This window comes from Osmia lignaria, chromosome 3 (assembly GCF_051020975.1).
Source record: "Osmia lignaria lignaria isolate PbOS001 chromosome 3, iyOsmLign1, whole genome shotgun sequence".
NCBI lineage: Eukaryota > Metazoa > Arthropoda > Insecta > Hymenoptera > Megachilidae > Osmia > Osmia lignaria.
The window spans coordinates 10,176,942-10,193,347 of NC_135034.1; the positions used below are offsets into that span (position 1 = coordinate 10,176,942).

At 34.4% G+C, this 16,406-nt stretch overlaps 2 protein-coding genes across 10 annotated transcripts in view; both read right to left on the minus strand.

Annotated features, from left to right (window-relative positions):
* The window catches only part of sky (GTPase-activating protein skywalker), a 35,003-nt gene extending 25,268 nt beyond the window's left edge, over positions 1 to 9,735 (minus strand). For 2 of the 6 annotated variants that reach the window (XM_034332460.2, XM_034332457.2), the window contains exons 1-2: positions 9,610 to 9,730; positions 8,824 to 9,401 (exon numbers count right to left, since the gene is read on the minus strand). The gene's annotated coding sequence lies outside the window, so the exon portion shown is untranslated. Of the gene's footprint in view, positions 1 to 8,823; positions 9,416 to 9,609 lie in introns of those variants that run through there. The other 4 variants (XM_034332463.2, XM_034332458.2, XM_034332464.2 and 1 more) reach the window with 4 other exon arrangements.
* Positions 9,736 to 9,989: 254 nt separating this feature from the next.
* Positions 9,990 to 16,406, minus strand: part of C3G (C3G guanyl-nucleotide exchange factor) — a 43,212-nt gene continuing 36,795 nt past the window's right edge. For 2 of the 4 annotated variants that reach the window (XM_076693192.1, XM_034332440.2), the window contains one exon: positions 9,990 to 16,372. In XM_076693192.1, the coding sequence (XP_076549307.1) occupies positions 16,234 to 16,372 (139 nt within the window). In that variant the 3' untranslated portion in view covers positions 9,990 to 16,233. The remainder of the gene's footprint in view (positions 16,373 to 16,406) is intronic. The other 2 variants (XR_013065214.1, XM_076693193.1) reach the window with 2 other exon arrangements.

A 16,406-nucleotide genomic window follows, 5' to 3' on the forward strand; every position in this document is an offset into this window, starting at 1 on the left:
ATCAAAAAACTATTTAATCTTTAAGTATCAGAGCAGGCTCAGATTTAAATTCATTCTAATTAACTGATAATTAATTATCTTTTAAATCGTATTCGAATAAACCATCACTTATATTAATACAATGAAATGTTAATTAGCAAGATTAGTGGTAATCCTTTGAAGCCGGTAATTATGCAAGATAAAAATTAATTCATTAAAGAAAACAAAAATGTAAATCATTTTATGAGACACGCATGTATGTCCTCTATCGAATGATTAAAGATTAAAATTTGAAATTGTATCGATACGATACGTCATTGTCCTCTATCGATATTTCCGTATCGACTGAAGTTGCCGGTCACTTTTCGAACTCGCGCGCAGATCTACGAATCACAAAGAGGAAGGGGACAGTGATATAAAGTTAACGCTCGTTGAATTATGACGGAACCATTACAGAGCGAACGTAACTTTGCCACAAGCTCAAAGAACAGTGCTCGTGAAAGCGTTTACGGCTTTTAAAACACGCGAAAGTGTGGAATAACGAAACCCGAAGCTTCAACACCGGTCAAAAATAGTCACCTCCGGTAAACTCGTGGACTTTGATATTTTCTAGAATTAAAAATATTTTTCTACGCTACCGTAACCGTTATAAATTTACTTTACGCGTTCTTTGGCAACTGAGATTTATTATCTTTTAATTATGTTAATAAAATGTTAAATGTTCAACACCTGTCAACTTTTATTTTTATTTTGTGGTAAATCCTATTTAAATTATTGGTTCCAACTAATTTGAACTTAACCTGGAAGAAAGTTAAAAGGTTATATTTGATACACTTCGTTCTAGATTTTCCAACAAAAGCATATGATAAAGCGAAAGAGTTAACTATGGTGACGTAAATCGACGATCAAAGGTCCGATGTCATTTATTTTCTGCAATTTTATTCGTATCAGTAGCGATAATTGATATATCTCGTTCGACTACAAACAATATATATAATATTGAGCATGATACATTTTCCCAAAGAAAATAGCGATGTTCCGAGCTTTTATCAGGAAGGAATTTTCCCGCGCTCCCGACTCCCACCCTTCCTCGTCAACGACCGCGGGGAAAGTGACGATGCAGGAGAGAGGGTCCCATACGTATAGGACCATGCTCCCCCCACCACCTGCGTATAAACGTTGACGCGGGAGAATTTGAATTGATATTTATACATTTCCTTACTGAAGCCTATTTTGCTCGCTACTTTATGTTTCCACACATGCAATTAAATAATTTCTAGAACATAACTCGGCACGTTCGATTAATCGCGTCGAGATTACCATTTAAATATCAGATCCTCGTGATACGACTAAAAGCTTCATCGATAACATCACGTTTTTGTTACGCGTTATCCATCAGATTACTCGTTATCGCGTGTAAATCAGATCATAACGTATTTATGATCGATCTATCGTGGCTTATAGTTAATTATAACGAAGCCTCGAATACTTGAGCGGGAAACAATGAAACGCGTATGAAAATAGATCAATCTTTTATTTAAGCATGTTTGCAAACACGAGTTAGATAATTAAAATTCTATTGATATTTCACACGTATAAATGTGTCTATCATTTTATAAATTTTATAACAGAAAATTTTTAAATAATTAATCAGAATTTAATACAGTTGCTCAGCAAAATTCGTGACCATATCAATGATATTAATTTCTCATCTAAAGCTAATTTAAAATTTAATTCAAAATTCTGTAAATGCATTAATGTAATATTTTATTACAAGCTCCCATCTTGTGAAATTATACGAAATAAAAAAAAGTTATTCCAACTTCATGATTTCCAATTTTTATCCTACACCAAATTTTAGACGAATTAGTGAATGTTTGAAAAATCATTCGACGAACGTCGGTGGCTTAACGATCTCCGTTAACGTTAACACGACGAAAGAAAAAACGGAATTGAATGATTACAACTATTATGGTAGCAAAAAAATTTAATTACGTAGGTAGAGAGTCGTAAAAGACGCCAGGACGAGTACGTACGTATAGGGTTAAATTGTCCGTTACATCCCGTGGAATGTTAAGAGCTGATTAAGGAATTAAAAAAGAATTCAGTGAATAAGCGCCACGACGAACCCTAGAACCAGAAGGATTAGAGTTTCGTTTCATCTCGTTCTCTACCTATACACGAAAGTCCCTGAAACGAGAACTGCCTACTTCCGAGTAATAAAGCCCAATGCCGTAATCATCGTGATTTAACGACACCGACCCAAGTGGCGCGGAGGGTCGGTCGTGTGATCGTGCGAATCGTTTTCCCGACCAGCTTTCGCATCCTCTTCTTCTTTTTAACCCTTTCGAAGGACAACAAATGATACACCGAATCTTCAAATATTTTTTTTTCTTTCTAAACACTAAAAGCTGTACAAACAACCACATTATAACATGGTTCTCCTAACTAATTATCATAAACGAATAATTTTAACATTTCAAGACCTTACTTTCATTTTATTAAACAGCAATTCTCTTTCCCCTGTAATTACACATTCGCGCTTACAATTTATGTACGATAATGTTCAGGAACAGTTACGTTCCTGTAATTGTCACGATGCGAATTGCTGAAACGTGCATAGATAGGAAGAAACGTAATATAAGTGGTAAGCTCGTTGCACTGATGCATAGGAATTATTACGTACACTAGTGTACTTACACAGACGAGAGATTATTACGATTTTGCGCACTCGAGTTCGTATGCAAAAAAGTAAGAAACTTTGTAAGTACAAAGACGACTTATACTAGTGTATTGGTAGCGCTAGGAACATCGTCATTTTACGAACAAGTGATTCTTATCGAAAAATATAATTTGTACATATTTGTTATACTTATGTGTAAAAATTGCATTTGAACACTAGTGTACAAAAATATAACTCAACACGTTGAAGGTCACAACACGAACCATTGAAACGTATGAAGATAATAAAGAAACGTTTTAAGATACGACAAAGTATCAGGCTTGTTACACAGACACACTGAAAGTCTTACGTACACTAGTGTACAAGAACTCGGTCATTCATACGAGATCGTTATCGTCCCGCGCGTCAATATCCACAATTACGAACTACTGAAACGAGCACGTACAAAGAGAAGCGTTTGCAAACGTGACTAGTGCATAAGAACTATGCACTACATACAGTAGTGTACTAGAACTGAGTACACTATGTTAAATTAAATATTTTCTCTATGTAATATTAGAAATTTTCTGTAAATTATATTCAAATGAAACATGGATAAAGCACATTTTTTGCAAGGTTTGCAAATCACTAAGTATTGGTACACTAGTGTATAAAACCTACACTATTTCCATGAAAATTTACTATATTGAACTGACAATTTTCTCTATGGTATGTTAGAAATGAACGTGAATAGAGAAAAGTGTTTGCAAACTGGACAATTAATTCCTACACTAGTGCACAGTAGTGTACAAACGTTAATCTGTTTTCATAGAAACTTTTTATATTGCATTAGGAATGTTTTCTAGATTACTTGGAAAGCAACGTAGATAAAAACATTATTTAAAAACCTGAAACAAATAATTATATAGTACACTAGTGTACAATAGTATACGGGTACCATCTTATTTTTATAGAAAGTTATTATATAATGTTAAGGTTTTCTTCATACTGCGTTAAAAACGAGCAGGAATAGAATCGTTTGCAAACGTAACAAATAACTATCTCGTACACTAGTGCACAGTAGTGTAAATAAACAAAACTATTTTCACATAAGTTTACTACGTTACGCGTGGAACTTTCTCGCAGGTGTTACATGTTACCCTGCGTAATCGGCTTTACGAAACCACCAAGCTAATTCCACCAGGCTTAACGTTTGGCTAATTCAAAAAATTCTTGTTTAAAAAATCCAACACTGTTTCTTCGAATCAGAGAAATTTCAAGTTCAATTTCCACAGAAATGTCAGTATCTCTATACACGCTTAACAGCGAGTTAAAAAGCGTAAAATTTAAGATTTCTTGATAGAATCTTGAAAAATGAACAAAATGCCTTCTTGTCTCGAATTAAAGATAATTATTACTGATTGTCACATTAATTTCGACTAACAATAAATTCTATTATCTGATCGAAATAGATAATTTTATTTAACGACGTCAGGTTTAGATATCTCTAAATCAATCTCTGATAATTGTATGCGTCATTCGATTTACTAATGAACTTTTTTACTGAGAATAATGTTACGATACAGCTTGGTATTTGGCGATTGCAATATACTGATCTTTAATACGGTAATAAATAATTCAGTATGTGCACAGGATTTCCGTTGAAGAAAATTGAGAACCGTTTCGAGGAAGTTGGGAAGCGTGAAACGTTCTACCGAAATCATAATTCTCTTTATTCATTCATGGAATCGTTTGCCAATTATACAATATTCATCAGAAATCTTTCATTTGGAAATCATCATAAAACTGATCCTGTGATAAATAACACTGAAATTATTCTATTTTGAAATAGAACAAATTATAGCAATGTAAAATTTGAAAAAAAAAAAATTCTTAAGAAATAAAATATTTATTAAGAAACTGTAGGGTATTCTATTTTATTTTCCTTTAACTACGCTAGAGTAATTATTATTTGCATTTTAAGAATTAATTGATTGTTTAAATACCGGAAAGATATTCAAAAATTATAATACTTCCGTTAAGAGTATCGCTAATTACTCTCTTATATCACTAATTACTCAATGTTTAATGAATTTAATACTTTCGTTATTATCTTCTCACCGGCATTTGTACATAGAAAGTTTCTTGCTGCATTTCGCGAAAAGCTGCATGTTCATTGTGAATTTCATAACTCGAATGAGTCACATGATATGTGGATTAATATGAAACTCTGACATTTGTGTATGATCAAAAATTTAATTCAGTATGAGATCATTCGAAATTTGGAATTATTGGAAGTCTTAAAAATCTTTCACAAGATATTGATAATACCAGTGTTGAAATGAGTAACAAGTTATGTGAAGATAACATTATTTAATATGATAACATCACTTCCTTTCTATTGTATATACAGAAAAGATATATATTCTTTTTTTTCTAAACAACTCGATAAAATCATTGAGAAACCTTTCTCCATTCAAAATGTTTCTAATGTGGAAATTATTAAATTATATTGGAAATAATATTAATTTAAGTTTGAACATGATTTCATATACTTGGACTCTAATTCTTAGCCCATCAATTTAGGAAAATTTCTCAAATTTTTCACTTCGAGTAAGTAGATATAAAAAAATGTAGCTATGAGAAATAGTACAGAACGCCTATCACAATCTACGGATTACACCACCGCGCCGTATCGATTCGACATTTCAAGCAATCCCAGCAGCTTTTGACCCGTTTAGAGATAGTCGGATACGTGCGACCCATATTCCAATTTCTGGGTTAACAGGTGCTCATCGTAGGATTGTCGTCGATTCGATATACCGCCACGACGGTAATGGATAAAGTGTATCACAAATAAGCAGCTATAAAGGGCGATAATGGGAGGATAATGAGTGGAAGAGCTCATTTCCGGAACTGGGTCTGACGGAGCGTTTAAAGCAACAAAAATGCGAACTACATGGTATATAATTTAATCCTCAGACGTTGGATTACTAATTGTAAGCAACAATTTAAATTCAATTCCAGACAATTTAAATCATTTTTTCAATTCCCAGTCTAATATTCTATAAATTTTTACTTTGAGATTAATATGTATTAAAACACTATGAAATATTTTTAACTAATAATAATAATACTGTTCTACTAATAATTGAAATTTTCTTTTATAAATAATGGATATTTTATGGATACGTGACTGTTTTGATGCATCTCAAAGTTAAATAAGAATATACAAGATAAAATAAGATAAAACTTACCATTCGAAGGCGAACGATAAGATTATCGGAACGAAACGTTCATACTGAATATATTTTATTTATGATGGTTTCCAATGAAAAAAAATATAATCGTGAGATGATTTATAATTTACCATCGTAATTGTTATGCACAGATCATTTGCTAACCACGCAACGCGATGATCTCTTTCTACTTTTAGTGATGACACCCATTGCTGGTTACTGACGAGTATCCCGCTTTGTTCTCCGGAATTGTAAAAATAAAACAGTCATGCATCGTGAATAAAACAAGGAAGAAATGTGACATTGGGTACATTATTAATCGTAAGTATTGGAAAGTTCAATACCCAACATTGTAGAAACAGTGCTTCAAGAGTAATAATAAAATCCTTCGAAGCCTTTCCTATTACTATAGATTGAATATAATTTATTTGAAAAGTTGACCGCTGACGTAGTATTACGTCTTTTCATCCGTTTCAATTTCCATACATATATTTATTAGAATTTCAAATGATAAGTGGCTAAAAATATGTTAAGGAAAAGCAGGATCTCCAATTTCTAGCAAATTTTCATCATAAATTTATTAACCGCAAAAGTGTAATAATATAATAATTGCAAATTTCCTATATTTTCAGATAGAATAAAATTGCTTTTGGAAAATTTAGGAAAATTATTATTCAATCTATAAAAAATGATATTTCAAAAGCAATAACACTTCTTGGTAATCGTTTCAGTAAACCTAAATCTGTATCTACTACCTCAGATCACCCTAAATCAAATGAATGAAACGAAAGTATCTATCTCGGGGTCATACTTTGTACAAAGTACTTATCTCACCTTCTTGCAATCTCCCAGACAGGTTTACAAAATATTTACATATGCAAAACTGGTGTCATGTTTAATGAGGCAACACGCTTTGAAACAGAAAATATTTTACGATTAGACTAACATAGATTTGTAGCCTACTTCACAAGTATTCGGACGTATAATAAACTTTCGAACCGTTTCATCTCTGCGGGTCACCTGTACCCCCGCGTAACGAGTGCAGTTACAAATTATCAAGCCACGGAAGAGAAAATATTTTAGAATAACATAGGTTCATAGTCTATGTTACCGGTGTTGCACGCATAACAAACTTTCGAAACGTTTCATCTCTGCGGGTCACCAGCGGCCCCCACGTCGCGAGTGCAGTTATCGAGAACGCGGAACTCATTAACACGCTTCAAAGTCGAAACACACGTTTCCTTTGAAAGAAAACAGTGATTCTTGTTTCAAGTCGACGACACACCCCATGCGTCTTGCGTCATTTAACGAACGACGCACCGTATGCGTCTTATGTGATATAACTAATGACGCGCCTTATGCGTTCTGATCAAACTGATAATGCACCATGCACGTATTGCAAAGAAACAGATATTAAGTAAATATTGAACAGGCGATAGAAGATAACAATTAAATACATATTTGTTGTATAAGCATTCGTCTAAATGGTGATTGTATTACAGCATGCGTGAACATTATATGATTGTAGAATTCAATGGAAATATGTAAACACGATAAAGGAAGTTCAGGTTTCATACACGATACATGTTAATGATCTCTTTTTCTTTTACTTTTACTAGCGCTACAGGCGCGTGGTCCAACTTTGTGAACATTTACTAGTGCGGTGTTAGTTGAATAAAAAATGATTTTCATTGAATAAGGGTATTATGATTCACTAATGAACATGCAAAAAGCGTAAATGAAATAAGAAATGAAAGGTTGCTTAGGAATAAGATTTTGCCCATCTATGTCGTGCATATATAGTTTGAGGGTGACTTGCGCGAAATTCGTCGCAAGCAAAATGCCCGTACTACCACTGATGTTCACGCGTGAGTATACACGACCAGTAATAACGACCTACGAAGTTGTATATCGAATTATCCGGTAGATTTGTCCCATTTATCCATCCTCTACTTTTTCTCTCCAACCGTACCGTACATGTTATTTATATGACGTTGACGAGTTCCGAGTGCGAGCTTCAAAAAAATTACTTATTTCATTGAATAATTACCGCGAGTTCGATGTTTATTGTTAGGAAGAAATCACAGATACCGAACGAGCGAAACGGCTGTAACTTGCACTTGTTTAAGAATTTTGCTATCTGAAAATAGACTAATTGACTTATGTAATTCGGTAAACGCGGTCTCTCGGTTTTCAACCGGGAACAGAAGTGCACGATTCCAACGACAAAATGTATACTCGACGCGACATGTATTACCGGCAGAATCTTTCATCTCGCCGGTTTCGAGGCACGCGTTCACGACATCGTTATCGGTCATCCTTATCGCGGATGGTTCATTATTCGTCCCTTGACGAGGTCAACGATGCAACCGGAGACGAACTATTCGCTAACAGCACCCGACGCCGGTCTAACATGCGTTCTAAATCTTATAAATTGAACTGAAACTGAGATTTCACCGATTTTCGAACGGCCAAGAATGGGAGGGTCCCGCTCGTCGTTTATTGCGCGACCGTAAAATTACATCCTAAAGAATGTCTGTAAACGCGTGCAGCAAGGGAAGAATATCGTAATTCGGGCCTGGTAAGGGAGAGGGGACTGTACGTCCCAAAAGAGCGTTACCAGAGGAAATTGGTACAGGGCGGAGCCTAGATTTTCGTGCTCGGAAAAGCGCAGGCGATAACGCTTCCTCCGGGTTACTCGACCTGCTGATCAATATTAATACGCGACACCGGCGAGAGGGCAAATGGATAAAACACGGTGGTAAGACGATAGAAAAAAAGACAAACGGAAGGGAAAATGATCATGAGTTCAATCACGTTTAAAAAGGCACACAAGACAGATGAGCAACAATGGGGATACAAACAGTAAGTAAGAGGAAAAAGGCAAGGTTCACGGAAAGAGAGAGAGCAAAGAGGACATGCTGTTGATAAATGTGTATTTACCGCCAATCTAGGGACGTCCACAGTCTCGTCGGTGCAGCCCACCTCGAAGGTTGAAATGTGACAATAAAGCGACTTGTTTCTCGCCCTAACACGCAGCATGCAACACTTTTGTATCCTCGTCCACTGGTCCAGGGCACGTCATCGGTCAAATCGTTCGCAAGGAAATCACGACGGCTACTGTCAATGATTTAGAAAGGGCGCGGGGATCAGGGTTGAGGCACTCTATTCACTCACGTACACGCACTTTTCTTGCCGATCGTAATGCTTTAGTAGATCTGTACGTACGCACCGAAGCCACGGATATGTAATTGCCACTGTCGTCTTGCTGTCACGTATATTCCCGTATATAGGCTTAGGTGCCCCTCAACGATACGCGTATTCGTCACTGTGTGAAATTTATCAATTGTTAACATTACCGATAACAGGTATCGGTATAAGCGGAATCACTACTGAACAACTTGATCTCCTACGTGCCACCACGATACGTCCTCATATTGCATTCTTTCAAGACCAACTGCGGGATCACGATTTTCGGGTCTTTAGTTCTTCCGGTGGTGCCCCCCTATGGCGAGCGTAACCTAGGATTATACAATACATAAAGCGGTTACTTCGTGTCCGTATTTCGTACCTATGGATGTATTTTCATGAAGCAATAAAACAGTGTTGTGATAACCTTAGGTTTGTTCTTATTTTTATACCAATACTTCATTGATAATCCGTGAATGACCATTATTTTTTTTTTCTATAATATTTATATTTTATTACTCGTTTAACGAGAGAACATACCTGTTTCACGCACTTCAGGGAGGCCCTCTATATCCTACTTCGAGCTTAGTGGTTATATACACAGTGGACAAAAATATACAGATAAAAGGAACAAGTTATGTACCTCCTCGGAGGTCGAGTATATTGAATATAAGACTACTGGGTATGCAACTCGGTGCCGCGACGCGCTTGCGCAGACGGAGCGCGCTTGCGCAGACGGAGCGCGCTTGCGCAGACGGAGCGCGCTTGCGCAGACGGAGCGCGCTTGCGCAGACGGAGCGCGCTTGCGCAGACCGATCACGCTTGCGCCAATCCTAGTTAACTTGCGCAAAACGAATGAAAACTCGTTGTAGAAAAAGTAGTCTCTCGTTCAACGAATAATACTGATCGTGAGTGCCTCCTAGTGTTGATTAGCAGAATTAAAAATAAATATATTTTTTGCGCTCCCTATTGGAGAAACAGACAAGCTCATTTTTAACATCAAACATGTTTGGCGCGATTTTTAAATATACAAATTCCGATAAATACTTAATAGCAATTTATACAGAAATGAAGTCTTGCGCGTAAAGATGCCACTCTACATTTTTGCCTTATTTTTTCATACAGATTCACCTCCTTTCTGGTTGTGCCGCTACATTAGAAATCCGACAAATAATCAGTAAAATAAAAATTGCTCTATCTTCTGAGATATACATTTTTAGAATAATGCCCTTTCAAAAATATGTAGATCGGTAAAATGTAGTTGGCTCTAACACATTTTTATTTCACTTCTTCGTACACCTATTACAAAAGAAGCAATAACAGTCGGTCGAAAACCTTGTACGCATACAAATGTTCAACATACTCGATACTTACTGACGAAGAAACGGAAGAAAAATATATTTTGACGGTAATCTGTAAGTAATGATCATAGGTACATACATATATTATAATTGCGCGTGGATCGCACTACATAAACACGTGCTTTTAAAACGACGTCCTCAACAGCACAGTAAGAAAAAATACCCATAGAAAAATATAACCGGCTACGTAAGAAATCGCATAATCAAACGCGGTGAGCACGTATGTATGTTACGTTTATCCTTTCGATAATAGCTGTCAGAATTTCTTTTTCCTTCATCACGGTGAGTAATTGAAAGGGACTTTCGGATATAATGATTATTAGTAAAAGTTTGCTTACAAATGATATGCTCAGTGACATTGTGTTTTTCCTTCACACATCTTGCAGTTACACGTATACTTGTTTCATTTTGTGGTATAGTGTTCTACGCATGTAAGAGTCCTATAAATGAGACACATATAATATAAATGCCTTTGGATATCCCTTTGCTTTATATTACCTCTGCGTCAGTGTGAATAAATTTCGATTTACATTTTTATGTCTTGAACAGGATTAATTTTCCCAAATAATTCACTGTATTATTTTCATCGCGTTAGTTCTGAAAGAATTTACATGTATTTTTTAATTAACGCATTGATGCTTTTACAAAGATCATATAATATGCAATTTCGGTAGAAAATTATTAAGGATATTATTTATGACAATTATGCAATTTGTTGTTTGTATAAAGCAACAATGAAGTTGTGAAAGATTTAATGTATAGTTATATTTAAGAAAAATATAAATCTTCCGAAAGTCGGTTGTTCCATTTTGATCAATTATGAATTATATTTACAAAATGTTCTACTAAATAGAATATTTTATTGTTAACCGTATTTAATATTTCAGTGTGCAATTATGCACTGTCATTTCCTTGCGTAAAATTTCGCCATTAGCCCAGATAAAACCACTTAATTACCGATATCATATACTACCGAACAAACAAATTACATCATCGTTAAAAACAATCGAATGTAAATCGACATTATTTCAAATCAACTTGTTACTCATTTTGTCATACTCTTTCCGGTTAATTGTTCGGCACACTGTCTTCGAAACAGCATTACCATCTTTTGTAGATATGTCCCTTTGATGATGATGACGCTTAATGCTCTGGTGGATCAACCAAAGCATCAACAATCACCATGATTATCGGTTATCGGTCCATCCAACTACAATATAGGCTTCTTTTAGTTAAAAATAAATATTATGAAAAGAAAGTATCCATCATTTTGTCTTCAATCCTTAGAAAATCAAAGGAAAGGCAGAGAGAAGTTAATGTAGAACTTGTTCTCGCATATGTATAAAGAACATCGACAAATAATGCGAATGGTATAATATTCTTTCGCTACACTTCTTTTTAACGAAAAGAAACCTGAATTGCGCGTGACCGTACATTCTAATCACTTACCATTGGTATCTATTTAATGTTAAATTACACATATATCTTTTGTTGATTAGAGATCAGTAACACATTAATGGTAATTATTACTTGTTTCGTGTTTATCGATATTTGCTAGGGATAGTTACTTATTGTTTCCTTGTTAAGAACGACACACTTTTAAAACATCATTAATTTAAGTTCGGCGAGAGTTATTTGACGCGTGATCTTGCATCAATTTCAGACGGGTTAAATGAATTCCGTTTTCCCCCATTTGTATCCGTACCATGCAAACAACTGTTGTTTCAAATTCGAGCCTTAGAACTTATTGATTCTTCCTTAAAATATACAATAAGGGATCGATGTATCGTTCGATCGTTTAATTTGTCATATATGTATATATACAAACTATCGTTAATTCTGCAAATATCCCTCGCCATCAAAGTATCAATAAGCAATTATCAATGTGTATTTATGATCGTTTTGCAACGCTAGAACTCTTGTGTTGTAAATTTTACAGCGATTGCTTTAGAGTCCATTTTCATTCATAGACTGTTTCTATATTCGGCAAAAGATAGATAAAAACACATTTTTCTTTATCCTACATTCTATGTTTGGCTAATCAGAGCTGAAAGAATTGCAGTCGCAAAGAACAATCTATCAATTTCCGATAATTAATGGTATTGATAATAAGATAAATTTGACAGTGATAATAAATCACTCAAAAATACGGGGAAAAAAATGATGAAGATAAATTAATATTTTTTCTGATATAGGTGTACAGTACCGAACATGGTGGAACCCTTTCTTCGGTTTCCGGTCTTCCCCGGTTTAATAGTTAAGATTAAGATTTTTAGAATTCTTGCTACTTTCGACACTGTACACTTATATGTATATGCTTCTATAATTAAAAAAGAAATGATGTGGAAGATATCTTATTATCAACTTAATTATCAAATCAATTCACTTTCTTCACTGTGTGTTCATCTACCGCAAAATAGTCTAGTGTTTTATTTTAACTAATAGACTGACAGAGTCTAAGTTTTTCGTTGCATATTCACTGTTTTTTTATCTCACTCATAGTTTTGTTAGCATTAGCATTACCTTAAACTGTATGCTTATACCGCTTATATATGGAATTTACAAGAGAATACTGTTAACAGTGAATCGAGAAAAAATGTAATAGAAAATAGATGCAACAGTAATCATTATAACTGCATCACATTTAAAATACATTTCCAAGTGAGCCATTTTAAAAAGGAACTATCAACAGAATTTCGACAAGCAGCAACGGTATTTAAATATATATACATATGTCTCGAGAATCAGGTAGGATGCAGATGTAACATAAAAGAAATGTTATAATGAATTTCAGGAGGAAACTGATGATGATTGTATTAAAAAATACAAGAGGAAAAAAAAACAAAGTTTAAAAAATATCAGTTATTGTAAAGTTGTGCAACATGCAAAGGCAGTAAATTCCTCCTAAGAAAAGAAATTCTGGTTTTCCATTTTTGAAAGCGGAATAGATATAGTAATTATAACTCTGTAACTAAATATATCCATGTAATTTTAATTCTTAACATAGAAAGGAAAGAATATCATATTCTTATCTCTAATGAATTTTATGGTTTCCTTTGTTACAAGAAATTTACATGTGTTCATATTTGTTGCACAATTCCAAGATACCTGATAGAACACACGGTTCATTTAGTTTCCCCAATTAAATGAAAACAAAATATAAAGGATCAAGCATCCGCGGCTACGTAAGAATGTAACATGGCATCACAATGATTTCGATAAACTTAAATACGAATGAGATTAATCACCTCGTGCGGAAAGTTAATGATAAAGATAATACACTGTATATATACAATTGTGAATAATAGTCGGCACTCGCGTACATACAAGAAATTCTGAATACAATCAAACTATGTACAAAGTTAATAATAAACTTCTTAACCTTAGATTAGACGAACCCTATACGTATCAATTATTGAACAGAAATATTTCTTCACGCATACAATCACACGTTCATGTATTATGAATTTTTTCTCGAAAAGAATTATGTGTATTACTTGCTCCTGAATTATTGGCGTAACAATAATGACTTCGTTAAAAATTCAATCTCAAAATTGATTTTCTATTCTTTTCTTTTGAATTAATTACGGCTGCGGTTAACGGAGTGCATCTATTTACTGAACAGTTTTAATGTTTATTACTTTTGTGATTCATATTGAAAGCTACCTTTACGTATGTATATATTTGGTGCATGTTCAGAAATTGACAACGGTTTTGTCGGATCTATATAATAATGGCAAACTACACTTTCGATCTACCTATGTTTTTTTTGTTCTCGCTGTTTTTAAGTATTGGTTTTAATAAACACCTTACCCACCGCTTACGGATGAAACGTATAAGCATTATCACTTTGTAACTTAATAAAAATTGGAAGGGGTGGTTCATATTACCAGGCTCCTTTTAATTGTAGCACACTTTAATTTTATTATTTCGCTGGCATCAGAGTCTATTCATTGGCTTCCGGTCGGTAAGGTGTTAACGGTATAGATCAACGTCAATCATCAACTGCTTAGGCCTTCTGAATATGAATAATAAGTGTACGCGACCATCGTGATTGCAAGTACACTGATAAGCGACGTTAGCTTTAGGAAATAAATTTTCAATAAAAGGAGAACACAATTGTTCGCAACTATGTAAACGCATTTGTCAGAAATAATTGTATAATCGCTTGCCAATATACCTGCAGCTTATATACACATTGACTGCCATAGTAAAAATATTCTTAAACATTACTTCTTCAATCTACTGCTTATAATACCAGCATAATTCATTTTTTAATTATTTGATGATCCCCATGGCAGTTAAGGTGTTAACAAGCAGATGACGGTTTTTAACATCTCTTAAATCCGATTATCATAGCATCGCCGACGAAGTGTTGTATACAAGACATTTATCATTAAATGTGAGACCAGAGAACGTTAATAATAGGCGAGATATTCATTCACTCTAATAATATGAGGCACACAGACAGCCGTATCACTATAGCGATATATAATTTATCTTAAGAAATTAAAACTCGATGCACTCTATTAAATTCCGACGTATTCAACGAAGAGTAAGAATCGAGGGTCAATAGTACGATTGTTTTGTTTTTTTATCCGGGTAAAATTAATTTGATCGGATTACTTTCCCTCTAAATCGGAATGTGTAGTGAAAGAGAAACTCCCTCTCCCACTTGTATCATTGAAAATTATTAAAAAAAAAAAACATATATATAGCAAAAGATATCAAAGAGATGTTTTAGAATGATCGTTAAAACACAAAGGATGATAAAATTTCGATTCAGTTCTTTCGCTAGGATCGTGGATTTCACATTTAATTTACCTACATCTTCTAGGTAACCATTCGACTTAAAGCTGAAAGCTTGGATACCTATTAACAAGTTTCCAACAAAAAGTGTTCTCTAGAATCATATACAATAGTATATGTAACAGTTACGCTCAGTCGTGTGCCACGTGTTCGGAAAAGCGCGTCCATTTGAGCGCGCTGATCTGTGAACTACGATGGCGCTACATTAATCAACGTAATTGGTGTTTTTCCTTGCGAAGTCAACAGACTTTAGACTGTTGACGTTTGAAAAGTTTCTCTACCTACGATAAAGCTATATGATGGACGTTTACATATATCTAAATAAGTTAAAAAAAAGAAAAAAGAAAAAAAAGAATGACACCTACTACTTTTTACATGTTGCTGATATAAGGCAAATAAATAAATACTTTTCTTTATATAGATATACATATAGAATATGTTAATGTGTGGGGTTTCTCTCCCTTCATGCTATGTTAAGCATCGTTACAGCTGCATCATTTTTTTAAGTATACGATTCCGTAGGTCCATAGCAAATACGATTTTTTATTCCCTTACTATCCTATCGGCGAAAAGGACAAAAAAAAGAACCTACAAAAATACATTGAGACACGATTAATCTAACCGAATCATTAAAGTTTTTTCCTATACGTTTCGATTCAATCGATATTTATACACGCGTTCAATATTTCAAACGAAACAGATATACATCAAATTTCAATTTGATCTAAATGTCTGTTTGCGGTATTATCGTTTCTTCACTTTAATATGGAGGAAATATTAAAATTTTTTCATAAATTAAAATACAACCTCACAGAGGCTGTTGAAATGGGATAGACCGCGCTAACCCTTTCACCGCCCTTTGAGTGTTGTATGATATTTTTTTCTTCGATTTGCAATTAAGCTTCTACCTAAATACCATTAAATATAAACGTCCTAATTCACTGTTTCAGCCTTTCGATTTCGAGACGCAGGCAGTGAAAGGGTTAGACGTATTCTAGTTTTGAGACTGTGCTTTTTTCCCACCGCGCGGTTTAATGCTCTCGGAAATCTGCCACATTGCCTCCTCACAGAGGAAATCACTGAAATTATTGAAGAACGTTATTATACGTTCGTGTTTTTTAAACGAATATGTCCTGTAACATACAATACATTCATTGTATAAAGGGA